The sequence below is a fragment of the Erythrolamprus reginae genome, chromosome 2 (assembly GCF_031021105.1).
Source record: "Erythrolamprus reginae isolate rEryReg1 chromosome 2, rEryReg1.hap1, whole genome shotgun sequence".
Classification (NCBI taxonomy): domain Eukaryota; kingdom Metazoa; phylum Chordata; class Lepidosauria; order Squamata; family Dipsadidae; genus Erythrolamprus; species Erythrolamprus reginae.
Window position 1 is genome coordinate 72280216 of NC_091951.1, and position 27772 is coordinate 72307987.

At 38.0% G+C, this 27772-nt stretch overlaps 1 protein-coding gene across 1 annotated transcript in view; it reads right to left on the minus strand.

Moving 5' to 3' along the window:
- Positions 1-13382: 13382 nt before the first annotated feature.
- C2H3orf20 (chromosome 2 C3orf20 homolog) overlaps positions 13383-27772 on the minus strand; it is an 84953-nt gene continuing 70563 nt past the window's right edge. Inside the window, exons 14-15 of the mRNA XM_070735754.1 lie at positions 19665-19712; positions 13383-14862 (exon numbers count right to left, since the gene is read on the minus strand). Coding sequence (XP_070591855.1) covers positions 14742-14862; positions 19665-19712 — 169 coding nt within the window. The 3' untranslated portion in view covers positions 13383-14741. The remainder of the gene's footprint in view (positions 14863-19664; positions 19713-27772) is intronic.

The following is a 27772-nucleotide window of genomic DNA, read 5'->3' on the forward strand; positions in this document are numbered from 1 at the left end:
CCAACACTAATGACAATAAAACAGAAACCAACTGAAAATTCCTTACTTGGCACCAAAGGAAAAGCAAATACAACAACAACAAAAAAACATAGACCAAATACAAACTAGATGTTCTGTCTGAGTTAATTCCTCTGATATCTGTTGTGATTCCGTCTGAGGCCCCTCAGGGAACGGCTGATCCTCTGCCGGCTTCCTGCTCAGAGGGGGAGGATGAAGAACAGGAGGTTCAGGCAGACGGGGAGGAGGAATCTCAGGCTGAGGGAGAGGGAGGACAGCCAGAGTCCCCCGAGAGGGAGCTCTCCCCAGCAAGCAGCCTGGATTCCTTAGATGAAAATGCACAAGCAATCATAGATCTCCGGCAGAGAAGAGCAACACAACGAAGGGGACAATTAGCCAGGTACTTTCAGCACTAAAGAGGCAACAGCTGGGTTTGGGTGTGGTGCTCTCTGGAAAGGCTGAAAAGGCAGACCCACCCTTCCTGGCTTGTGGAGTATTATCTTTGGGAGTCCTGGGACCTGGCTGTGATCTTTGGCGTCTTGGAATTCTGGTTTGTGACTTTGAATACTGAAACCTTGGGGGGAAAAGGTGTGGGTCTTATTCTCTACAGTGGTGGGTGTGCCAGCAAGAAGTCTGCTGTATTGTCTGGCCATCAGGACTCTGCTGTGAAGCCTCATAGCCTGCCTGTTGGGAAGAACAGGTTTTTCTCTGTGTTTATTTTTCAAACTATAAAGTGCTTTTGCTTTTACCAGCGTGTCTGGCTGCTTTTCCCAGTTGGTGTTGAAGTCTGGGGGCACCCAGACAGAACAGATATCTATCTATAATCTACTAACAATGTAACATGCAACCATCCTCAATATACACACCCACAGCCACAACATTATAATGTAAAAATATGTCGTTAAACTACATACGCCTGTTATATCGCAGGTACCACCCCTTTCCCTTTCCCCACCCAAATCCTATCTTATCTTATCTAACCATACTAATATATTGCAAAGTAAATCTATAGATACGAAACCATAAAACGTTAAATATTAAGTATAAGATGAAAATGTACAGTTAAATGTTTAAAACTGATACATAATAAGTTATATATCTTACACTGAAACATGTCTATTGTTCTGTATCGCCCTTACTTTTTGTATCCCTATTTCCCCCCTTTTTTTTCTTTTTCTTCTTCTCTTAAAAAATCAATAAACTATATTTTTAAAATTAAAAATTAAAAAAAAATTAAAAAGAAGCACTCTTTTTTGGGGGGGGGAGGAGGAAGTGTGCCTAATATTCCAAAAAAATATGGTATACACATATTAAAAAAGGAACTTAGCCAAGGTAAAATGGCGATCCTGTTAATAAATACTGTACATGTCTTCATTGGATGGAATAGTGCATGCCCCCGAAATGCAGATGTGTTATTTTGGAAACGTTTTTGGATCCAATAGATCAGTGTGTTCTTTTTCTCTTGCCCTTCAGCAGCTCTATTGAAAAGCACTGACCTATCAGGATTGGCGGCTATTAGCAATAACATAATATCCAATTTATTGTTACTTATTAGTTTCTGTTTGCTAGGCAAGCTAATTCTGTGCCCACCCCAGAGCTGCAAAAATGTTTGCTTCCAATGATGCTTTTTCTCTTATCTATGTGTGGATGGAGTGAACCTATAATAAAAATCAAGATTTATTAGCCTTTTCCTGGGGTCCCCAAGGCTCGAGAGAGAAGATTAGTTGAGTTACCACATCAGACAGTCAATGTTCTAGCAACAGTCATAAAACTTCCATTAGATGCTGGTGGGAGGAGGGACTGGAAAGATAGATATTTCCTCCTATAACCGCTGCAAAGGCCTGAAGTCAAAACCAGAGATATTGGCTCACTTCACGCTGCTTTGATTTTGCTGTGTATGAAATAAATAATGTAGAATTAAAGTGAATCCCAATAAAAAAAGAGAGTAGAAAATATGTCCAAGATATTGACGATCCTATTTCTCAAATGGCAGATTATTGAACCTTGTAGAGTTTCTTGCACACGCACAAAAAAGAAAAACAAGGTGTTGTCTTTTTCTTTTTAATAAATGCACACAATGGATGTTTTCAGGAGGGGAATTTAATATGTTATTTATAAGGTTTATTATCTAAACAGCTGAGCCTTTGCAATGAGATACGTATCTTCCTAATAATGTCACAAATTGCCGGGCTCCCTGTTGAGCTGATTTCAAGGATACAGGATCAGTGCTATTAATAATGATTTGATGGATCAGAATTCATCTACATTCAGAGAGGGAGGAATGAACAATATACATTAGTAGAGATTTTAATGGGCATGTCACCTATTCTGCCCAAGCAGGGCAAAATAGATGGCATTAACCATATTAATTAGTAATGATTTTGTGGGTGTGAGAAGTACCATGTACAGTGTGTATAATTTCATGTTTAGAAACAATAAGTCAGTTTTGGTTGATTTTAGCTTCAAGATTTAAAAATAATGAACAATGAGGCAACTATCTAATTTGAATTGTACATTTCAGATTCAAGGAAGGCATTATTCAATAAAGCTTTGTGATTTAAAGGTAAATTGATTCGATTCCCAAATGTTTTTGAGATTCAAGATCTAATTCAGAAAAAGATGAAGTCAACTGGATACGTTGGGTAAATATAAAAGGCCAGATATGGCTTCTTTGTTATTTTTTCATTTATAGAACATGATGACATACTGAATATTGATATCATTATAACAAAACGGCGAGGAAGACCCAGGAGTAGCACGATAGACAGAATGGGAGACGCACATCTCCACTCACCTGCAGGGGGGGGAGAGTTTGTGAGGCATTTGTGAGATGAAGTTACGGGCCGGGAACGGAACTACGGTGACGGAATCCCGGCTTTGGGGTTTCTGAAGGGAGGTTCAGAGAAGCGGGGAGCTGCCGACTTGGCTTGTGGGCGCCGAGGGGAGGGGACTCTGGACCCCGAGTCAGACATCCCCCTCAAGCATTTTGTCACCCGTTGGGCAAGGAGGGAGGGAAGCAGGTGCAGCCGGGCCGGCTTCAGAGGGTCCTGGTGGGCAGCAGTTGCAATTCAACTGGCCTTGTCTGAAGCCGAAGCACCAGGATTCTCCTTTGCCGCCATCGCCAAAAACTTTCAAGGAGGGTGGAAGCCCCACCAGCTGATAAGCTGCCAGGCAGCTTCCCATGCATGTCGATCCACCAAGGAGGCTCCCCCGGGCAGCCTCCGCTATCTTCCCTCCCTCCTCCATCCGCACCCAAACAAGGATCCAAATGCCGGTGGTAATAAGGCAAAAGGGGTGAGTTTTCTGATTGAACGTATTATTCGCTTATACATTGATTCCTATGGGAAAAATTGCTTCTTCTTACAAACTTTTCTACTTACAAACCTGGTCACGGAATGAATTAATTTCGTAAGAAGAGGTGCCACTGTATATTAAATTAAATTAATAAATGAATATTGGACTAGAGATCAGATTTTCCATTACTACAGTGCAGTGTTTCTCAACCCTCATAGCTTTAAGACGTGTGGACTTCAACTCCCAGAATTCCTCATGCTGACTGGGAGAATTCTGGAAGTTGGTCCACACATCTCAAAGGGGCAATGGTTGAATAACACTGCTATGGTGGCCTAGCTGAGCATGGATGCTCCATCTTTTGACTAACTTACTAAAGGGGAAAATGTGCATGACTACCAAAAGGATTTTATCAGCAAAGCAGCTTCTCCTCCTGGTGGGAAATTGGCTTCTGGTAGGCCTGTGGGAAATTGTTACCTTGTTTTAATGAAGCATGTTGTCCTCTTTTAAAGTTACTGCGCTAACCAGATACTGTACTAACTTTGGCATCAATCCCAGGAATTGTCAGCCAGTGAAGCGCCTAGGGCCAGCAGAAGGTTGCCCTAAGTGCAGGGGGGTGAACCAATCCATGTCAAAGATGCAGTAATGCAGTATGCAAATGGTGTTACAGAGCCATGGTGGTGCAGTGGTTAGAATGAAGTACTGCAAGCTAACTCACTGTTTACTCCAGGAGTTTGATCCCGACTGGCTCAAGTTTGACTCAGATTTCCATCCTTCCAGGGTTGGTAAAATGAGGACCCAGATTGTGGGGATAATATGCTGACTCTGTAAATCACTTAGAGAGGGCTGTAAAGCACCTTGAAGTGGTATATAAATCTAAGTACTATTGCTATTGCTACATACCACTCTCAGCATATCTAGTATAACAGATGTCCATATTGATTGGACGAAGATGTCTCAGAAATGTGGCAAAGATAAGACAACATGGAGAAGGGCATTTTATTCAAAGAAGCCTTCAAACTGTTAAATAGTTACCTTGCATGTTTCATGGCTATTTGGATCAATGATTGTTCTTCTGTGGATACAGCAGTGTCATAAACTAAGATTATCCTGCCCATGAAGCTGGGATCTTTGAAGCTTTTTCAGCAACATCAATCGAATGCTGTCATGGGGCTCTAGAGTTGAATATGACAAGTTCCACATATTCATAATCCCAGCTCAAAAAGCACATTCTATTTCATTAATAAAGGTTATTAACACTGTCATAGGATTTATGGGAGTGCTGAAGTGGGAGCCAATCCATGCAGCTTATTGGCAGAGATGTTGAGTGAATTTTCAATGGCTGCCTTTAGCATTTAGACCTCAATCAATATTTTAATGGAAACTGTCCTCCTCATTTTTTGCTACTCAAGTATTTTTTTCTCCAAAGTATTTACAAGACAAATTGCGTTTTGGCAGTGCCTTTTTCAAAGAATATGAACTTTTTTAAAAAAAATAACCAGAATTTAATCCTTGTTGTTAGTTTCTGAGTAGCTAACAATGGATGGTGGAAGAATGGTGGAAGGTCTTAAGCATAAAACTTATCAGGAAAGACTTAGTGAACTCAATCTGTATAGTCTGGAGGACAGAAGGGAAAGGGGGGACATGATTGAAACATTTAAATATGTTAAAGGGTTACATAAGGTTCAGGAGGGAAGTGTTTTTAATAGGAAAGTGAACACAAGAACAATGGGGCACAATCTGAAGTTAGTTGTGGGAAAGATCAGAAGTAACACGAGAAAATAATATTTTACTGAAAGAGTAGTAGATGCTTGGAACAAACTTCCAGCAGATGTGGTTGGTAAATCCACAGTAAATGGATTTAAACATGCCTGGGATAAACATATATCCATTCTAAGATAAAATACAGGAAATAGTATAAGGGCAGACTAGATGGACCTTGAGGTCTTTTTCTGCTGTCAATCTCCTATGTTTCTATGTTTCTAAACAGGGCATGCAGAGGCTGTGTATTGTTTGTTGTGAGCCACCCCGAGTCTTTGGAGAGGGGTGGCATACAAATCTTATTATTATTATTATTATTATTATTATTATTATTATTATTATTAATAATAATAGATATTGTTGTTGTTGTTATTGTTGTTGTTGTTGTTGTTGTTATTATTATTATTATTATTGTTGTTGTTGTTGTTGTTGTTGTTGTTGAAGAAATTTTAGTAGTGAGATAGTAAATAGCAATTTACTATTATAGGGGCTGTTCTACAATAGAGCTCCAAGTGACATTCTGAATTTAACAGGGGTAGAACAGCTGAATTTGGATGCCTTGTCCTAACTACTTCTAATTCAGGCTCAAGCACCGCAAACAGAATCACTAATAACTAAACCACTCGGGACCCTGGGCAGTTACTATATATTATCTTCTTTGTTCTCATTTGTCCTGGTGACAGCTCCCAAGAGCTGTCCAGACCAAGAGTTGTCCTTTCCTTTGGTTTTTTTTTTTGGGGTGGGGGATAAATACATAAATAATGAAACAAATGAAACCCAGCCATTATGACATGAGATGCAATCTTCATGATCTCAGGGTGCTTTGGAAACCACAGATGGAGTTGGGGAGGCTGCAGTCAGAGTGCTGCAGGAGCTAAATCTAATTATGTTCTTCAATTTGCATAATTACCTATGCAAGCAGAAGCATTATGCTGAGCTGCAGGACCAAACCATTACAAAACTGTATTAAATCTCACACAAGAATTTGCATGACCCTTCAAATGCTGCCCTACTATGCATGGCAATTTGTAACCTTCTACTATTGCTTTTTTTTGAGGGGGTGGGGGGAGAGAAACCACAGAATGTAGCACTTTAACAAATACCATGAACAAAATAACCCAGTCCAGGCCGAAGCCTAAATCAACCTTCCTAGTTCAAGACAGATAAACTGGGCAACTATCCTCTTCATCCTGTGTTAATGAAGACCATGCTGATTGAGGATAGCTTGAGTTGTAGTCTGGACCTTCTAAAGCAGTGTTTCCCAACCTTGGCAACTTGAAGATATCTGGACTTCAACTCCCAGAATTCCCCAGCCAGCAAATGCTGGCTGGGGAATTCTGGGAGTTGAAGTCCAGATATCTTCAAGTTGCCAAGGTTGGGAAACACTGTTCTAAAGAATACCAAGCTGTGGGAAGATTTAAGCTAATAAAAGTGAGGCAAAAGAAGGAATAAAGTTGCCCTTGGGCATTTTTTAAAATCAGGAAATCAGGATCAAGAATCGGGAGAGTGAAATAGTTTGTGGTTTGCCCTCAAGATGCATTTTCCTAATTAGTCATGGAGTCCTCTGGGAGTAGGGTGGCATAGAAGTCCAAATGAATGAATAAATTGGTCCTTAATAGGCTTTAGTTTTATTACTTGAATTGTTGGTAAGAGTCCTGAAATGCCCTGAGGTTTCTATTGGGCTCCAGGCATATGATATGCAAGAACAGAAATGTACTGTCAAAAACAGGTGCTATTCTATTTCCTTTTAAAATGACATTGCAATTTACAGCTGCTATCAAAAAAAGAAATCTGCATGCAATGAATGAATCTTTTTCTAACCATGCACTTTTTTTTCTTAGCCTTATTATGGCTAGTAAATCTATGTAGCATTTTTGTCTCTCTCTCTCTCCTCTCCATCTCACCTGATCTTATTGCATCCAGTAAATCTTTTTCTTTCTTTTTGTACCTTTGAGCCACATGATTCTACATATACATATGAGGAGTCATTGTTCACCAAACCTTTTTCTATTGGGTTAATGTCTCCAGCCTTACTGGGATCATCCATCACTTAGGCATTATTGCCCTTGAACCATAGTAGTTGCTTTGCCTCTTTCTTTTAACATGCATGAATAAATAGCCCTGGTCTGTCAGCTTTGCAACAGATGCCAAGAAGCCCAGAGCCCCGTTGCCCCAGTATGTAAGTCACTTTCTCGAACATTACAGATGTGTTCCAGATGTGATTTACAGAATTGACAAAAAAAGGGAGAAAGTGCTTAAAAGACTCATTGTCGTTTTCTAATATTGATACACATTTGACAGTAGTGTATTTAAAAATGTGTATTTGAAGTTCAGATTTAGACTTTTACTGAATTTGCTTGTTTATTTTGAAAATGTTTTTATTGTTTTAATGTCTTTTCAAATTGTTTTACTTGTTTTAAAATTTTAGAATTGTAACCCACCCAGAGTCATTTGGTTGGTTGATTATATAAAATGAATGAATGAATGAACAAATGAATGAAATGAATGAACAAATGAATGAATGAACTGGAGATAATGACAAAATAGATAAAAGTTAATTTTAATAATGGAATTTTATAATTCCATGGGTGACACTGATTTGTACTTTACACAAATGATCTCAGGATTATATTATTTGTGACACACAAACACCGCAGAAAAATTCATCAGCTGTGGTTCAAAACAACTTCATAATAAAGTTCTCCATACAATAGTATATGGGGAATTTTTTTCTACAACTTCCCCAAAATTAAATTTCTATGTGACTCTTTGTTTAAAGGGTATTTACAAGCTCATTTGGAATTACTTCAGATTGTTTTTTTTTTCTTTTTAGGATTTTTTTAGGTTCTTACCACACATCTTTTCTTCACTCTGAAGTCACCTACAATATCTATTTTGAAAAAACTCAAAATGATGAATTCTCTTCTGATGTCTTTATGCATGATTTAAATAAAGTATGGGAAGCTAGAAGGATGGATATAGAAACATAGAAACATAGAAGTCTGACGGCAGAAAAAGACCTCATGGTCCATCTAGTCTGCCCTTATACTATTTTCTGTATTTTATCTTAGGATGGATATATGTTTATCCCAGGCATGTTTAAATTCAGTTACTGTGGATTTATCTACCACGTCTGCTGGAAGTTTATTCCAAGGATCTACTATTCTTTCAGTAAAATAATATTTTCTCATGTTGCTTTTGATCTTACCCCCAACTAACTTCAGATTGTGTCCCCTTGTTCTTGTGTTCACTTTCCTATTAAAAACACTTCCCTCCTGGACCTTATTTAACCCTTTAATATATTTAAATGTTTCGATCATGTCCCCCCGTTTCCTTCTGTCCTCCAGACTATACAGATTGAGTTCATTAAGTCTTTCCTGATACGTTTTATGCTTAAGACCTTCCACCATTCTTGTAGCCCGTCTTTGGACCCGTTCAATTTTGTCAATATCTTTTTGTAGGTGAGGTCTCCAGAACTGAACACAGTATTCCAAATGTGGTCTCACCAGCATTCTATATAGCGGGATCATAATCTCCCTCTTCCTGCTTGTTATACCTCTAGCTATGCAGCCAAGCATCCTACTTGCTTTCCCTACCGCCTGACTGCACTGTTCACCCATTTTGAGACTGTCAGAAATCACTACCCCTAAATCCTTTTCTTTTGAAGTATTTGCTAACACAGAACTGCCAATACAATACTCAGATTGAGGATTCCTTTTCCCCAAGTGCATTATTTTACATTTGGAAACATTAAACTGCAGTTTCCATTGCTTTGACCATTTATCTAGTAAAGCTAAATCATTTACCATATTACAGACGCCTCCAGGAATATCAACTCTATTGCACACTAGTAGATATAGTAGAGAAATGCTTGTAGAATGAAAGTGAAGATATTAAGTCACATACATACTCATCCCTCTTGACTGCCTTGAAACTAAATCCAAGAATTATGTAATTTAATTGGGTTAATTTATTTTGTATTTTGCATACATATTATATATTTTATAGTATGCTATTTGTATAGTTTTATCTCTTTAATATTGTAGGCCAATTGCAGATGTGGTATGATGGGCAACAAATGAACTTAATAAACAAACAAACAAACAATGGAATAAGAACACACCACTGCACCAATGGGAATGCAAATGAAATGTTCTCCTTTGAAAGAAAGTTGAACTCTCCTTTTTCATCATGCTGATTGAAAACTGCTGGAGGAAAAAACAGGTGGTTTTGTTAAGGAGTGTGTAGAACGACCCTTGAATTATGCATAGAGGAAATGTGGGACTCCAGCAGATATTCGGGAGATATGAGTAATTATTCAGCCATACAAAACAGATACATTAAAGTTCAATCAGTGTTTACTTTAGAAATAGCACAGGCAAGTTAAACAGTCAGGTCATACACATTAAAATCAGTCAATATCTCTCAATAAAATAATAATATTACAAGTCTTTGTTTTACGTATCAGACATAGATTACATCTTACAAATACAACAAACTATCATCAAATGCTTAGAGCTTACTACATCAGTCACAGTGAATCAGCAGAAAGAGCAGAGAAAGCAGAAAAAGAGAATCATGCTTTCTGGCTCCCCCTTATGGCAATTTGCAACACTATCTCTTAAAGCTATAGTACTTCAATACATACAACATTCATTGTTAGCTTGTTTATATATTGCAAACCCAACTGTTTTGTATAGAGTACTAACAGGTTTTTGCTTCTCCCATAATTTTGAAAGAAAGTCAAGGAGGAAGAATAGCCTTCAATAATTGGATGAGGGAACGTGACTGCTGGGAAAAATTATTTATTTATTCATTCATTCATTCATTCATTCATTTATTTATTTATTTATTCATTTATTTATGAATATGAATGGGGTACATTTAATATGAGCTCTTTGGAATTGGCCATGTCTATAACTCTTTCAAATTTAGCACACAGAGTGAAGGACATTGTTAAAAAGACTTAGAGTTATGAAACCCCTACAATTAATTCATATCCCAGGCACAGTGTTTGAGTTTGGGTTTAAATGAATAGGTTTTTAAGTCATTAGCAGGATTGTCACATTTAGCTGTGACAAGCTGTGACAAAAGATAGCCAAACTGATTTTTAATGCACCGAGAACAAAAAAAAAAAGTTGGCAGGAAGGAAACCAAGACCTTCAGAAGAAAAATATTTGGAAAAATAATTTTAAAGAAGAATCATTGTTTATTCCGTAGCTAAAGCAAACCAATAAACTAACTCCACTTTTTGTTTCCAAGTTCTACTTGTATCAATTCAGCAAACGTATTTTAAATGCCTTTTCTGCTGTCAGAAATGAGGGCTAAAATTAGTTATACACCATAGACGTTTTAATGAATTAATTCATGCTGTCTTTGCAGAAAACATATGGCCAGGCCAAGATCCAGATGGATTTGGACTGCTGAGGTAGTAAGTTACAATCTCTCTGCCAGAATTACAAAGAGTAAGTTACCAGGTAGAACAGGTTGCAGAAGTCCCTGTTTGGGAAAAGGGATGTGGCAGGCCACTGCCATGGTTAATATATTCTGCCCCCCCTTCCCAAATAGCAGCATATGGAAAAGAAAGTAAAGCCATTTCTTCCAAATTCATCCCTTGGGTTCATGAAGCATTTTCTGTTCTCTGTAAAGCCTTTTTATATTTGATAGCCTCTGGAACCAACTCCCCCCAGAGATCAGAACTGCCCCCAACCTCCTTGCCTTTTTAAAATTGCTGAAGACCCACCTATATCGCCAGACATAGGGGAATTGAGACATCTCCCCCGGGCTTATATAGTTTATGTATGGTGTGCTTGTGTTGTATGATTTTTAAATGACAGTTTTTTAGATAATTTTTTAACATTAGATTTGTTGCATTGTGTACTGTTGTTGTTACTGTTGTGAGCCGCCCTGAGTCTGCGGAGAGGGACGGCATACAAATCTAATAAATGATAATAATAATAATAATAATAATAATAATAATAATAATAATAATAATAATTTATATACTCATGGATAAACTGAATTTTAGGTTCCAAAATACTTCCCCAACCGCAAGTGGGTAAATTTATCCACGAATAGATTTACCAGCGAGTATATATACTTGAGTTTTCTCTCAGCTTTTTAAAAGTACCAGTATACCCCATATATACAGTACATGTAGATGAGTGTCTTTGTGGATAAATCCAAACAATTTACCTGCAGATAAGCTGATTGTAAAAATTAAAGGATACAAACTTTTTGAGGGTTTGTTTTTGACTTTTTCATGCTATTTTTATTTAAAAATTGAGGGTTTGCTCATCTGCAGATGGGCTTATCTGAAAGTATATACAGTCCTCCACTAAGGACCATGTCTGGCAGGCAGGCAGGCTACAACTGATGAAAGCCCCAGAATGCACAAATCAGCAGCCTTCTGGTTTGTGGATTAGTTGAGGCTAAGACTTCAAGCATGTTCTACCATGGACAGCTCCCCACCCAATCTGAGCACATATTGGCATGTGGGTAAATTTGCCATTTTATGAACAGGAGAAACTTGACACAAATCTTAGTTTATGTAGTGGCAACTTCTTCCCAGTCGGTTAATGATGGAAAACAAGTCCAGAGGACAAGACTTATTTATAAAGGTTTTAAGTTCAAAGATCATCCTAAGCCGCCCTTAATCCGTGAGGAAGGGCGGCCTATAAATCTAATAAATAAATAATCAAACAAACAATATATAGTTCAGTTGTGACTTTGTTTATTTTTCTCAATCTATCCATTGTGATTTGTATACTATGTTTATGGTTTAATATGTAAACTCGTTTCAGCAATTCTTTTATAATCTCTGTGTAATATTTTTGGAAATTGCATGATGATAGCATAACTGATGTCTCAGAAATGACCAAAACTCATGATTGAAAAATTTGGTGTATTTTATTTTGTATTCATAACATTATACAGTGATACCTTGTCTTACGAACTTACTTGGTTCCAGGATGAGGTTCATAAGGTGAAAAGTTTGTAAAACAAAACAATGTATCCCATAGGAATCAATGGAAAAGCAATTAATGTGTGCAAGCCCAAAACTCACCCACCTCTGGACTTCCGTGTTTTTGCGATGCTGCAATTTTGCTGAGGCTCCCCTCACTGGGAAACCCCACTTCCGGACTTCCGTTGCCAGCAAAGCACACATTTTTGCACTGTTGAGATTCCCCTGCTGGGATTCCCCTGAAGCATTGCAAAAACACGGAAGTCCGGAGGTGGGGTTTCCCATGGATGGGAACCTCAGGGGAATCCCAGCAGCACAAAAACAGGTGCTTCGCTGGCAACGGAAGTCCGGAAGTGGGGTTTCCCAGCGAGGGGAGCCTTCGGCTGGCAACGGAAGTCCGGAGGCAGGGTATCCCGCTCCGAGTCCTCAAATCTAATAAATTATTATTATTATTATTATTATTATTATTATTATTATTATTATCCCAGTGGTGGTGGCTTGGGTTCGTAAGGTGAAAATAGTTTGGAAGAAGAGGCAAAAAAATCTTAAACCCCGGGTTCATATCTCAAAAAGTTTGTAGGACGAGGGGTTCGTAAGATGAGGTATCACTGTACTTCTCTTTTTCTCTTACAACAGCCCTTTACATTTAGTCATGGTGGAAGATAATGACTGGTTCAAAACCTTCCAACGCTTTATGGCTGAGTGGGGATTTGCATTTGGGACTTCCTTGATTACCTCCCTAACCTGCACACTGCAGTGGCCTTCTAATAAGCAAGATCATTCTGGTATTGCCATCAAGTATGTCTTGATCTGTGGGATTTGTTGATGGGCTTCGAAGAGAAAGCAATGCAAAATAAAAGCAACCATACATATTGTCCTATGATCTAATTCAGCCACATAGTCTTCTTGCTAATTTTATTTGTTTACAGAATTCACTTGTCAAATTCATATAGTGTTTTCAAGATAATTATAATGTGCCTATCTGAGGGAAGACAGAAAACAAGCCTAGTAAAATGTCATTTTAACTCCGGCAATTTTCAGATCCATATTAATTTATTACAGCCTCTAGGGGACATTTGGTTTCAAAGCTATTACATCCAACACTTGCTTGCTTTATTGAAAGGTGACAAACTGAAAAACAAAATAGAAAAACCCGACAAACCCCGCCCCCCATAAAAGTTGCACAGAAATCTCTAGTGTTTAGGGGGAGGGGTGGAAGAATCAAAACCATACTAATTTACCATAAATATAACAGAAAATGTGAATGTAATTAAATGGAAACACTATAAGAGATTTTTTTCTGTCTGCCATTTTTGCAAGTAAGGTGCAAACAATCACCTTTATTGTAAAACGTAATGATGATGAAATGTTTCTTTTCAAAAACTAAGTTCTTTTCTTTATTTATTCAATTTCTATAGTCTCAAGCAAATGATTCTGGGCAGTTTTGGAAATATAGTAAATCGATTGTAACATAATCTATAATTTCCCTTTGAATTTAAACTGGAAATTTTAAAGAAGAAAAATTATTTGGCACATTCAGGTCAAGAAGATACTAAAATTGTCCTACCCCTTTCTGAATAACTTGGTATACCAGGGTCTACCAAATACGTCGTTTGGTAGATCTGACTTCAGTTGATTTCTTTAAAATTCAGTCTATTGTTAATATGAGATCATAATCTCTTCTACTTCAATGAACATCTATCCTAGTAACAAATTAGTTTGACTAATTGTAGCTTGATAGCTGACATTGCCTCCTGGATAATTTCTATATCTATTGTTTCTGATAGTTAAGATACCAGCACTGACCAAAGGATTTGGATAAACATATTAATACCCTTTGAAAATCTATAGATATTGCTACATAAAGAGTACATTCAATCTATGATATGTTGCATACTATCATTTGTTCCATGTGTCGTATTGTTAATGAGAATTGGGATATGGAGGACAAATTGAACATACACAGTGGCCAATATCAGATTATATATTTATTTAGCATGGATTTACTTATTTAAGGTTAAAAGTGAGACATAATCCCACTTTATTATTATATAGAAGTGCAAGGTCTCCATTGGGTGTCACAGCTGAGTCCAGGTATCCTGGCAAATTTAGGTCTCATATCTAAGACAGGGATGCAGCATTGTAGCCTTGCAAATATTGTTCAACTCCCATCAGTATTAATCAGTTGTACTTGTACTCTGACAGTTGTACTGTCAGAGGACAGCTGTTGCCATATGATGTACCGATGGCTATAGGTGTCTACAACGTAGCAGGGAGTTTTAAGATTCCAAGCAAAAATTGTAGTTTTAGTATTGTATATACTGATGCATTGAATATATCAGGCTTCAGCCAGAATTTCAATTTATTTTATTTTTTCCCCAGTTCTGTTCTAAGCACCTATATGAGTGTGATTGTTCTTTACTAGATGTTTCCGCATGTTAATCTGATCTCTTGAAAAACGTCAGTGTTTCACAATTTTGAAAACACATTGCTTATCTTTTTAGAAAGATAAGGTGTTTTATGGAAAGAAAGAAGCTCCTTTATGGGAAAGTTGATGATAATAATAAGGCAGATACTTTTGGGATGTGGCTTGCTGTATAACGTATGCAATCTACTTGGCTATGTCTGTATTGAACATCTGTAACTGTGTTAAATTCAGATCACCATGAATGTATGTGCTAAATAAACAAACAAATAAATAACGGTAACACCTTCCAATCTCATTATACTATTTCTTTGTTTTCTTCTTTCCACGGCCAGCACGTTTTATCTTCTCTTCTACTTCTACCTTCTCTTCAACAACAGTCTCATGCTCTTCTTCGCATTCCTTAACACTGGTGGTATGAACACTGGATATGGATAAAAATCAAACAGAAGTTTGCACTGTAGATTCGTTAGCAAAGTCATAGAAAAATCACAAATTTAATAACTTTTCCATTTTCATGTTTCTCATATGGACATTAGCATCCATTTAAAGACCATTCTCTGTACAGACTTAGCAGTCCTTTTTATTACATACCAGAGTTTCTTCTCCTAAACACTCCAGTGGGCAATCCACTGGGGTGCAAAGGTTTTACAACATTGGGGGGAGGCACATTAAAATAGTAGGTATTAAAGAGGAAGAGAAGGGAGAAAGGAAGGAAATGAAAGAAATTCTGAAATTCCCTAACTCTAAGGATATTGTAAAATGACAACTAAGAAATAAATACAAACTGCAATTTCAGAACATTTTTTTAAAATCAGGGAAAAAAACCAGAAACTTTGTTTTAAAACATAAAAAATAGATAAGCAATGACTGGTTAAGTGTTTTTAAAATAGAAGCTGGATGGACTAAATTTCAATTAACAGGTGATAATAATGCCCTTTAAAGCTTGTGAAAAAGCAAAGTTGCCCTATTTGGTAGCCTCTTTAAATAAATGCCTTCCCCCCTCCTTTTTTCTTCTTCTCAGGCTGCCACCTTGTAGCAAAAAACTGAAGAGAAATCTCAGCAGCAAAATGCATTATGAAAAGCAGGTAGATACAAATTTAATTTGCATAATTTACTATGAATGCATAACCTGCATTTGCTAGAAAGTGCAAGCGACACTATATTCAAAGGGCATTCAGCAGGTTTAAGTGGCAAGTTCTATATATTTAGGTGGCAGGGAAAAATCCATTAATTTAATAGAATTGATTTTTGAGAATCTAATTATGGGTACAGTATGTTCCAGATTATTATACTTCCTAAAGCAATTCTTAGGTCAGGAATAATCAGGTACCACTGAGATTGAAATACTTAAGCATCAAAATAATTTTGAAGATTACTGCACCATTTATTTCTGTGAAAAATTCTGAGGGAAGCAAATTGACTTGTTCTGACTTCCCATAGCTCAGTGGTTCTCAGCCTAGGGGTCAGGACCACCTTGGGAGTCAAATAACTGTTTCACCTAAGACCATGGGAAAAGACAAATTTCCCAAGGTGTTAGGAACTAAAGTTTCTATTCTGGCACCTTGGAATATATTTTTACAATCTTAGGCGTTTACAGTGGGAGTGTCCCGCTGACCTTCCTGCCAATCAGCTTAAAGCTCTGTTAGGAGAATTAGCACTAAACTTATGGCTAGGTGTCACCACAACATGAGGAATTGTATTACGGGGTCGTGGCATTAGAAAGGTGGAGAACCACTGCCATAGCTTCTTGTGGCCACAACCCTGGAAACTTTTCAAGTAGTATTTCATATGCAATATATATATACTGTATATGGTGTTTCAAATTGGAATGTTTTGTTTCAGGATCCTAAACGAAGGATATTCTCATTGCCATTAACACTATTCACAATTAGCCTGTTCAGTTTAGTTTTAGCTTTATGAATATTTTATTATTTATTTATTAAACTTGTATGCCATTTATCTCACTGCTTAAGGTGAACAGGTGGCTTACAGTATAAGAAGTGACAGAAAAGGCTTTTCCCTTGAAGGGGTCTGAGTGGGGCCCTCCCATCAGAATGAGAGGGGAAGATCACTTCCCTTGGGAAAGGTGGTTCCCCAGATATCCTGGACTCATGCCATAAAAAGGGGGTGCAGAACAATGGCCCCTTTATGATTTGTGGACTTCAACACCCAGAATTCCTGAGTCAGCCTGGCTCCACCAGTCATAAAGAGGCCATTGTTCCCCACCTCTGCCATAGAAGGTTTTAAAAATGATGATCAACACCTTGAATTGAACCTTTTCATGGTTCTTAATGACTCTATAAAGAATTGGCAGCATATATATTTAAAAACATATACATGCAAAACAAAACAATTAAAAAAATTATAATATACTGTATATATAATAATATAATATAATTAATATAATACAATTAATATAATATAAATAATATATCAATGAAGCAGTGGAAGTGATGTGCCGGTGCCTGGAGGCTGTTGGGGCCTGGATGGGTGTCAACAGACTCAAACTCAACCCGGATAAGACGGAGTGGCTGTGGGTTTTGCCTCCCAAGGACAATTCCATCTGTCCTTCCATTACCCTGGGGGGGGAATTATTGACCCCCTCGGAGAGGGTCCGCAACTTGGGCGTCCTCCTCGATCCACAGCTCACATTAGGGAACCATCTTTCAGCTGTGGCGAGGGGGGCGTTTGCCCAGGTTCGCCTGGTGCACCAGTTGCAGCCCTATCTGGATCGGGACTCGCTACTCACAGTCACTCATGCCCTCATCACCTCGAGGTTCGACTACTGTAATGCTCTCTACATGGGGCTACCTTTGAAAAGTGTTCGGAAACTTCAGATCGTGCAGAATGCAGCTGCGAGAGCAGTCATGGGCCTACCTAGGTATGCCCATGTTTTACCAACACTCCGCAGTCTGCATTGGCTGCCGATCAACTTCCGGTCACAATTCAAAGTGTTGGTTATGACCTTTAAAGCCCTTCATGGCACTGGACCAGAATATCTCTGAGACCGCCTGCTGCCGCACGAATTCCAGCGACCAATTAGGTCCCACAGAGTGGGCCTTCTCCAGATCCCGTCAACTAAACAATGTCAGTTGGCGGGCCCCAGGGGAAGAGCCTTCTCTGTGGCGGCCCCGACCCTCTGGAACCAACTCCCCCCGGAGATTAGAACTGCCCCTACTCTCCTTGCCTTTCGCAAGCTCCTTAAGACCCACCTGTGTCGCCAGGCATGGGGGAACTGAGACATCTCCCCCGGGCATATACAATTTATGAATGGTATGTGTGTATGTATGTGTGTTTAGAAATGGGGTTTTTAAATGTTTTTAGTAGAAATTTAGATTTGTTATAAATTGTATTTTTTTTGCACTTTGTTGTGAGCCGCCCCGAATCTGCGGAGAGGGGCGGCATACAAATCTAAATAAACAAACAATAATATAATATAATATAATATAATATAATATAATATAATATAATATAATATAATATAATATAATATAATATAATATAATATAATATAATATAATATAATATAATATAATATAATATAATATAATATAATATAATATAATATAATATAATATAATATAATATAATATAATATAATATAATATAATATAATATAATATAATATAATATAATATAATATAATATAATATAATATAATGATACAGTACAGTACATTTTCTGGTTTCAAAGAAGATGGGCTAAATTGAGAAATTCTCAAACAGGGCATGAATTTGAATGACGGTTCCTACTTAGCATCTGCTCTACAATGCATGCTATATTGCTTCTGTACAAGAGATTTCTCAGGAAAGGCAGTATTTGATTCAGCTTGTTACAATTTGGTCACTGGTTATGGATTAAAAGAAACACCCCTCTGGGAATGTGATGCGTCTTATCTTCCTTTTAGCCACTTGAATGATTGCTCTTCGATCCCTCTAGTTAATACATTGAAAAGATTCACCCTTTATCCTCTCCCCCAAACAAAGTTAACAACAATATGCCAACTTTGGCAGTCCTATTTACTGAAATGTCATATATGCATTCAGTATTAAGTACATTGATTGGATTGTGGTCAGCTTCATTCTGAACTGAACTGACTTGTCAGAAAAGTCAGGAAGGGCAAAGAAGGAAAACACAGATAAGAAAAAAAAATGGAAAGCTGCTTTTTTAAAAAGCCCTAAGAAAATTTGACCCTTGATTTACTTTTTAGACAAAGATAAAACATTTAGGAGTATGTTGGCCCTAAATTAATTTCTTCCAAAAAGCAGGGAATTACCTCTAAATCAATCTGATGAAACCATGATTTGAAGGAAGAAAGCTTTTAAAAATTCATTTGCAAGCCAAGTAAAGTGGATTTAAAAAAAAAAAAAAGACTGCTGTAATATCTTTATGGTTGTCATTAAAAGGTAGCAAGTACCAACAATGTACAATGGGGTATAAAAATACTCCACCCTCTGTCCACTCACCTCTGCACTGTAGAATTAAAGGACCTTTTAGGTCCTTTTAGACAAGAGATGTCAAACTCGTATCGTCATGGTGGTATCACGTGACATATTGTGACTTTCCCCCCCTTCGCTAAACTGGGCATGGACTTGGTCAACGTCTGGCCCATGGGCCATGAGGGTGACAGCCCTGTCTTAGGCTACAGACTATAATTTAAGTCCTTTTCTCTTCTATGTAACATAGTAAGAGACAACCGGGTGCATCTAAATATTTTGGGCTATAGCTTCAAAATCCTTTTCGCACACTTGCTGCAGGAGCCGATAAGAGTAAAGGCCTAAAATCACCTGAAGGTTGTCTGATTGCCTGCCCCATCTGATGTGATACTTGTTCTACTTTTTTTTCTTTTTAAATCAATTGAAAACCTCCTGGCGTGTTCAAAAAAAAGATAAAATGTGCATGTTTTTTTTCCTAGTGCCAGATGGTTTTGTTGGAGCAAAAAAAAAAGTTTTTTCCTGGAAACCACTGCAACCTGTTGAAGTATCATAAATTGAGCTAGAAGGAAAATAGGCTTCTTGGCATCAGGAAACCTATATTCATTTTTTAAAAAATCACTTAATCAGATATACATGTTTGTCACTATGTTTATATTCTATATTTATCTATCAATATTATGTATTGATAAATTTCAATACATAAGCCACTAGTCTCAGCATTATACAAAACCCACAGCCACAGCCAATGCCATAATGTTAATTTCCCACACTATTTAATCACACTGACCTTTCTATACTTTGGTAAGAGGGTTTCTTCGGAGGTTCAGCAATAGGACTGGGGGGGAAAGAACAAATCTCTTTTGAGGAACATGCAAAGTCGTTTGGTTCCACCCATTATACATATCTGCAATGAACTTCTCAAATGCTTATTATGTAACTCACCTGAAAACAAAATTGCAAATAGCTCCAACTAAAAATGCATAAACAAATCTGCTTGGATTGCAGTATGGCAGAGTGGTTAATGTGGTAGCATCTTCTGGTTCTTATCAATGGGAAAGGATTGGACTTGTGTTACAGCACGCGATGCTCTGGCATCATTATATCTCTGGAGATACCATAGGTTCAAGTGTTTTATTTAGGACTAGGAAGATCTAGGTTCAAGTCCACTGTCAATACTGTGTGGTCCCTTTAGGTCTGATAGCCCAAGCAGCCTCAAAGAAAGGGCAAGGGGTAGAAAAGGGGAAGTGCGCTCAACCCCTCCCCATTGTCATGGTACATACACATAAGTACATACACATCAAGAGGAAGAGAACGAAAGCTTGAGCATTAATGTATTTGGGGGGGGGGCAGGATTTGTAGAAAATGAATTAATTGCCCTCTCTTGTTATAACACTCTTTCTCACACATAGCCCACCAATGTTTTATCAGTTGTAAAATTATTTCTATGAAAGAGTCATGTTGTAGCAGTGAGAATGCTGGACTGGAATCCCAAAGCCAAGGATTTACGTGACCTCACAACACAGTGATTGATAGATCAGTCATTTTTCTCAACCCGTCCTATCTCCTAAAGTATGAACACAAGTAGTGTTGGGCGAACCGAACCTGCACAATTCGGGTCCATACCGAATTTTGTGGTGTTCGGCATGCCGAACCTGAACCCAAATGTTTTTTAAAATTCATGCACCGGGGAGCTGTCGGCTGGTCAGGAGGCTGGTTGGGAGGCACAAAAGGAGCTGGGGAATCCCACAAAGGGATTCCGGGGGTGGAGCTTTGACGTCACGTGTACCGGCAGGTTGCTAAGCACAACAAGGTAATCGCTTCCTGGATTCCGGGGACGGCACTAGAATAATGGAGGGAGGATGGAATCCAGGAAGTGATCACCTTGGCATGCTGATATACGTGAGGTCAAACTCCGCCCCCGGAATCCCATCATTTTTTATTTTTATAGATTTTTATTTTTATTTATTTTTACGAAAAAGGACGCCACAGCGGCGCCGCAAGCAAAGGGAGGTCCTTTCACGTAAAAATAAAAATCCGTAAAAATAAAAAATGATGGGATTCTGGGGGCGGAGCTTTGACGCCACGGATCGTTCAGGTTTGGGTTCGGGTTCAGCCAAACTTTGCGTGAAGTTTGTCTGAACTCGCCGAACCCAAACACCGTTGGATTCGCCCATCACTAAACACAAGTTAAGCTCTTTAGAAGAAAGTTAGCATTAATATTGTATTTTTTTCCATTCTATCTCCATTTTAACCTCACAGCAATGTTATAAATTATGTTAGGTTGAATCACATGAATGCTCACTCAACTCCTTGAGTGAGCATTCATGTGATCTGCATTCTATCTTGATCTGCATTCTCCCTTAGTAACTTCAGGATTAAGTAGCATGTATACATTATTAAAAGGGTATTCCAAAATCACAGTCCATGAGAAAAAAGATCTACCCCAAAAGTAACAAACAAACAAACAAACATATATACAATGAATTACAACTCGGTACTCATAATAAATGGGGGAACTGAGACACCTTCCCCAGGCTTTTATATTTTGTTTGGTATGCATGTGTTGTTTGGTTTTAAACGATGGGGTTTTATATGTATTTTTTTTCTTAATATTAGATTTGTTCCATTATAACATTGTTTTTTATTGTTGTTGTGAGCCTCCCCGAGTCTTCGGAGAGGGGCAGCATACAAATCGAAATAATAAAATAATAATAATAATAATAATAATAATAATAATAATAATAAATATATGATATCCCTATTCCTACTGTAATTACATGTCACATTGTTTCCACATAAGTCACAGGCTAAATGTTTTTACAATATTTTTTTAAAGCCTGTATTGCTTTCAAATGCCAAGAAACCAAGTCTACAAAGAGTTAAATAATTTTAGAGAGAATTTTAAAGAACATTTATAAATCTCCTACTTCACCTGCTAAGATTTCAGAGAAGTAAAACAACTTCACCATGTGAAACCCATGACTTGATGCCTTAATTATTTTTTAATTTGAAAATTTAATCAACAGGAGTAGGAAATAGATGATCTAGAGTAAACACTATTCTAATTAACTAGTGTTGAATGAATGACAATAGGTTGTTGCTTGGTTCCCTTTTACCCCAGCCACATAAACACGGAGCTTGGATTGCTAAGAATCAAATGTTTATAATTTCCCATTTATAAGATTTCAAGTTCTCTTTAGTTTGGGAATTCTAAAACTCTTACAAATTGCTGACATTTTTATGTGAAGGTCTGATGGCTTACATCAGTGTTTCCCAATCTTGACAACTGGAAGAATATCTGGACTTCTACTCCCAGAATTCCCCAGTTAGCAAATGCTTGCTGGGGAATTCTGGGAATTGAAGTCCAGACCTCTTCAAGCTGCCAAGATTGAGAAACACTGCCTTACATAAAGGTGGGTGCAGTTTTCTATCATGTGAGAAGATGTGTATGGCATCTGCACATGTGCATACTGACATGGATGCGTATGCTGATGCTTGAAAAGGCTACCAATCCCCAATTTGGAGTCAGAGAATGCAAGAGGTAAAATGAATCTTGCTGATCATTTAGTGGATCATTTAGTTTTGACCTTTGGCCCAAACCAGCAAAGCTTTTTTCTTTTTCTTTTTTTCTTTCTTTTTCTATTTTTCAAAGTTTAGTTGTATAAAGTTATGATGTGGGATGGTCGTATCCAACAAAGGATATATTTCTTACAGATGTGAAGGTTGTGTAGGAGGTCAGATTTTTGTTTAGCACGTGCAATGATAATTGCAGAAAGTCATTGAAATTCTCCTTTCCAAGCAGATGCCGATTCTCTGTTCCAAGTAGCAGAAATAAGCCTCTTTCTGTTAGAGTGGTCTATCTATATCAGCAAATGAGGTGAGCTGCATAGGACAATGAGTTAAAATGTTTTGGGTGGGAAATCCAAATTAAAAATGTGACAACTTTTGTGATGGTATGGATACTAATTGCATGGTTTGTCTAGGGCAGGTGTGTCAAAATAGATTTCATTTTCGGTATAAGATTTTTATTTTTCTCCACCATACAGTAAAACAATATATAGTTATAAACACAACAACAATGCTTAAAACGATCATATATAAACTTTTCTTTTCTCATTACTCCCTCAACGGAAGCTCTTATCTCTCCTTGTGTAAAATTTTCTATTAATTTTATACAACATTATCAATTCTTAAAAATCTAAATAAAATTTTTCCTTCATCGTCTTACTACAAAAGATTACATTACATCAGTGCAAAGAATAAAAATAGATTTCGCTGAGGGCAACATCAGGGTTGTGTTTGACCTTGGGTGGCTGGGGTGGGCATAGCCAGGGTGGATGTAGCCAGCTCAACATCACTCTTGTGGTGCCATGTGCTAACGCAGAACTTTCCTCAGAACTTAACTCACTCTCTTTATAATTTCCTTCCTTCCCTTCCTTCCTTCCTTCCTTCCTTCTTTCCTTCCTTCCCCTCCTTCCCTCCCTTCCTTCCTCCCCTTCCTTCCTCCCTCCTTCCCTCCATCCTTCCTTCTTTCTTCCTTCCCTTCCTTCCCTTCCTTCCTTCTCTTCTTACCTTCCTTTATTTCCTTCCTTTCTTTCTTTTCCTTCCTTCCTTTCCTTCCTTCCTTTCTCCCTCCCTCCTTCCTTCTTTCTTCCTTCCCTTCCTTCCTCCCTCCCTCCATCCCTCCTTCCTTCTTCCTTCCTCTTTCCTTCCCTTCCTTTTCTTCTTTTTTCCTTCTCTTTTCATTCTTCTTCCTTCCTTCCTTCCTTTCCTTCCTTCCCTTCTTTCCTTCCTTCCTTCCTCCCTTTTCTTCTTTTTTCCTTCTCTCTTCATTCTTTCTTCTTCCTTCCCCTCTTTCCTTATTTCTTCCTTCTTTTTCTTTCCTTTTCCTCTTTCTCCTTTCCTGTCCCTTCTTGCATGCTCAAATGCAAAAGGAGAAACATTTCTCTTTTTGTTTTTAGCTTGTGCCACACCACCCCAAGCTCCATTTTTGCTGGCAGAGAGCTGCAGGAGGGTGTCGTGGCTGTAAATGAAGTGGGGGAGGGCTACGTGGGCCTTGAGTTTGACACTCCTGGTCTATGGCAACTAGCCTAGGGCAGCTATTGTTTCTTTGAATTCACTCAACTAGTTCTGATTAAGGAAAAGTTAAAACAGAAACTATTACCTACCATCATGGGAAGCCACTGGGCATTCAGGTAAAAACACACATACACAGCAGAACCTTTGTTTAACCTTGTATTTGTTATTTCCCAATTAAAACGGAGACAGAGCACAGTGTAGACTCCTTTTTCTCCCTTCAGATTTGTGCCTCTGTGACTGCAGCGAATGAATGAAAGTAGAAGGATTGCATCTCGATCTAAAGAGACACCATCAATTTCTTTTTCTTATCCCTGCACAAAATCTAAGGAAGATTTAGTTTACAGTTGGGCCAGATAAGGACCAGAACAAATCCCAGGGGGTCAGCAAAGTAATTCACTCCTATGACCCATCTTTCTCTAAAGCTCAGGGGCCTTACTATAGAAAGGAAAATGTCTTTTGCAAAGACCAGCTTATTGGATGCTTTGTTAAGTGAAGTTATGGCTATAGCAGCAAATACATCCTGGCAATAAAAGCATGGTATTTTGCTCTTTATTCATGTGGTTTTGAGACAGAGGTTGACACAAACATTCAGTTTTGAATTTTACCAGCATGAACTTGGCTCTCACCGAGGAGGTCATTAACAATAAAAAGAATAAAAGACCCCAGATTTGTCTGTGTATTTGTATTCTAGTGAGATGAATTTCTAAGAGAAAAAGAATGTTTTTTAAAAAAAATGTTTCTTAGGTTCCTTCTCTTTAAGGTGTATTTGTATTTGTGTGTATGTATGTATGTATGTATGTATGTATGTATGTATGTATGTATGTGTACGTATATCACACACACACACACACACACACACACACACAATCATCATCAGTATTATCAAACATTCCTTAACAAATACATTTATTATTGTGAACATGCCAAAAGGTATCACATGGTATTCCGTCTAATCAGGAATACAGAAGCAAGCTACATCTGTTCAAATATACAAAATCAAACATGCAAGAGAAAAGAATGGCTTTGTTGGTAGGACAAATAGAAAATGCCATGATATCTATGGCTATTGTGCATTAAAAATACTGAAAATTAAAACGCCAAGAACCCTAGCTCGTTCATAAAAATGACATCTAAAAATGAAACGTCACATCAAGGCCAACTGAAACTTAAAATTGTAGTCCTTAAAATATATTCTTTATATTTATAGAAGGTATCGAGTCTGCGGAGAGGGGCGGCATACAAATCTAAATAATAAATAAATAAATATTAAAAATTGAAAGAACCCACCATTCTATACAAACCCTATGATTAAAAATATTGCTTCTTTCCCTTCTTGACTTCACTAATCTTCCCTGATCTCTACTTGTTTCTTGGGATTATTTTATTCTATATAAAATTAAACACTCACTACTCAAAACATGTGACAGCCAGCCTATTTCCTCACTCTCTTTGCATTCATCAAAACTGAATTTAAAGTTCTCCATTTGCTCTTTGATGTTAGGCCACTTTTTGCTAATCATCCTCCAAGTCAAGGTTTAATCTTTATTTTCATGCCATTTGAAATAAAGCCAATACTAGCGTTTGACCAGAAATACTACCCCACCCAGAAGGTATCAATTGCAAGAGATGGAACCATCCTCTCTCCCAGCAAGTTCACACAGACATTTTTATCCCTGTTTTTCCTTGTTACTTTTCAAAGGGAGATGACACTGTGCTGTACAGATCTGTTTCAACCAAGAGAGAGAGAGTTAGGTTCTGCCAACCATGTGATCTAGTTCTGTTACCCCTGGATACATGACATGAAGGACAGAGATTCCTGCCACTTCACCCCTTTTCTATGCCCATGGCCTGTCAGATGGAATTTTCGGGACATGGGTTTAATGCTTTTTCAGTATAACATTAGACACACAATCAGAAAACAGCACAAAATGACACATCACAGGTGCAGAGAAGTTCCATAACCATATTAGTCAGGCAACAGATGGCTATACCTACTGTTCCAAGCATCCAAATACTCACCTAACCTTCTCCAAATTCATTTTGTTTCCCTGCTGACAGGCATGTTAGATGGGAGGGGAAATATAGCTGGTGGACTATAACTATTGCATTCCTGCTTGAATCAGTAATTACAGCATGACTTGCTAGCCTCATTACTATGGCAAGGTAGACTTGGCAATCAGGGCAGCAAATGATATATTGGACCAGGGACTGAAAGATAGCATTTTAACATCATTATCTGACTGTGTCCCTTACATAGCTACTCTTTGGCATAATCTTTGCATAATAACAGAAACACTTTCATCTAGAAAACCCATTTTTGTTAAGGCTGGATGTGAAAGAATAATGGAAAACTACACTACCGATAGTAATGTAAAAACTTAGCTCTGTTAATCCATAGTGCTGGATTTACTGAATATTATATTGGGTACTTTCTTGTATCATTCATAATATCTTAAAAGCATTGTTAGTATTCTTTGCATTAAAAGGGTGTATTCTTCATAGAAAAGGGAAAGGTGCATTAGAAAATATAATATGACTTGTAAAAATGGAACAACTAAGACAAGAAGGACAAGATGTAAGGCTCATGAACCATCAGTTTTCTCTAAATACTTTCTTTTATGGTTCGTGGTCTTGACACTTTTTTCTTGCCTCAAGATAAGTAACACAGCTTTGCAAGAAAACTAATTTCAAAGGGATAAAGTGAACAGGAAAACTTCATTATAGTAGACTGGGATTATGGCTTTGTCTAATGAAGTGATCAGCAGAGCCTATCATGAAAACCATCTGAACACAGTTCTCTTGTTAAGGCCCAATGCCATCTCATCATTTCTTCTTATTTTAGCCTCATTCTTTTTCATTCTTAGTCATTTGGGAGTGGAAAGGTAAATTAAATCATCAACACTTACCTAACTGCAGGTTACAGTTGTAAAGTATTTACTGGAACTGCTCAATATGCATCATATTTATCCAAGGTGCATCACTGCACTGAGACGTTTAATTTATTGTGTCATATCAACAAAACAGGCTCAAGTACAGGTAGTTCTCAACTTGCAACCATCCACTTAGTAACTATTCAAAGTTGCAACAATGAATAAAAATGGCTTATGATTCTTTTTCACACTTATGACTGTTGTAGCATCCTCCTGGTCACATGTTCAAAATTCAGATGCTTGGCAACTGACTCAAATTTATGATAGTTGCAATGTCCCAGGGTCATGTGATCACCTTTTGGGACCTTTTGACCAGCAAAGTCAATGGGGAAGCCAGGTTCACTTAACAACTGTTATGTCTGGGTTCCCCCAGATGCCAACACCAACTAAAAAGAGTATCCAGACACGCTGATAAAAAGCAAAGTCATTTTATATCTTTGAAAACAAACACAGATAACAAAAACTGTTCTTACAAACTGGAATGCTATGAAGCTTCACAGAAGAGTCACGACGGCCAGACAATACAACAGGCTTCTTGCTGGCACACACACCACTGTAGATAATAAAACCCACGCCTCCCCCAAGTTTTCAGCCTTCGAGGCCACAAGCCAGAATCAGAGACGCCAAGGATCGAAGCAAGGTCACAGGACTCCCAAAAGATAACTCTCCACAATACAGGAAGGGCGGGCCTGCCTTTTCAACCTTTCTGAGGAGAACCACACCCAAACCCAGCTGTTGCCTATTAGGGATGGAAATACCTGGCTAATTGTCCCCTTCGTTGTGCTGCCCTTCTCTGCCTCATATCTATGATGGCTTGTGCGTTCTCATCTAATGATTCCAGGCTACTCGCTGGGGAGAGCTCCCCCCCGGGGGTCTCAGGCTGTTC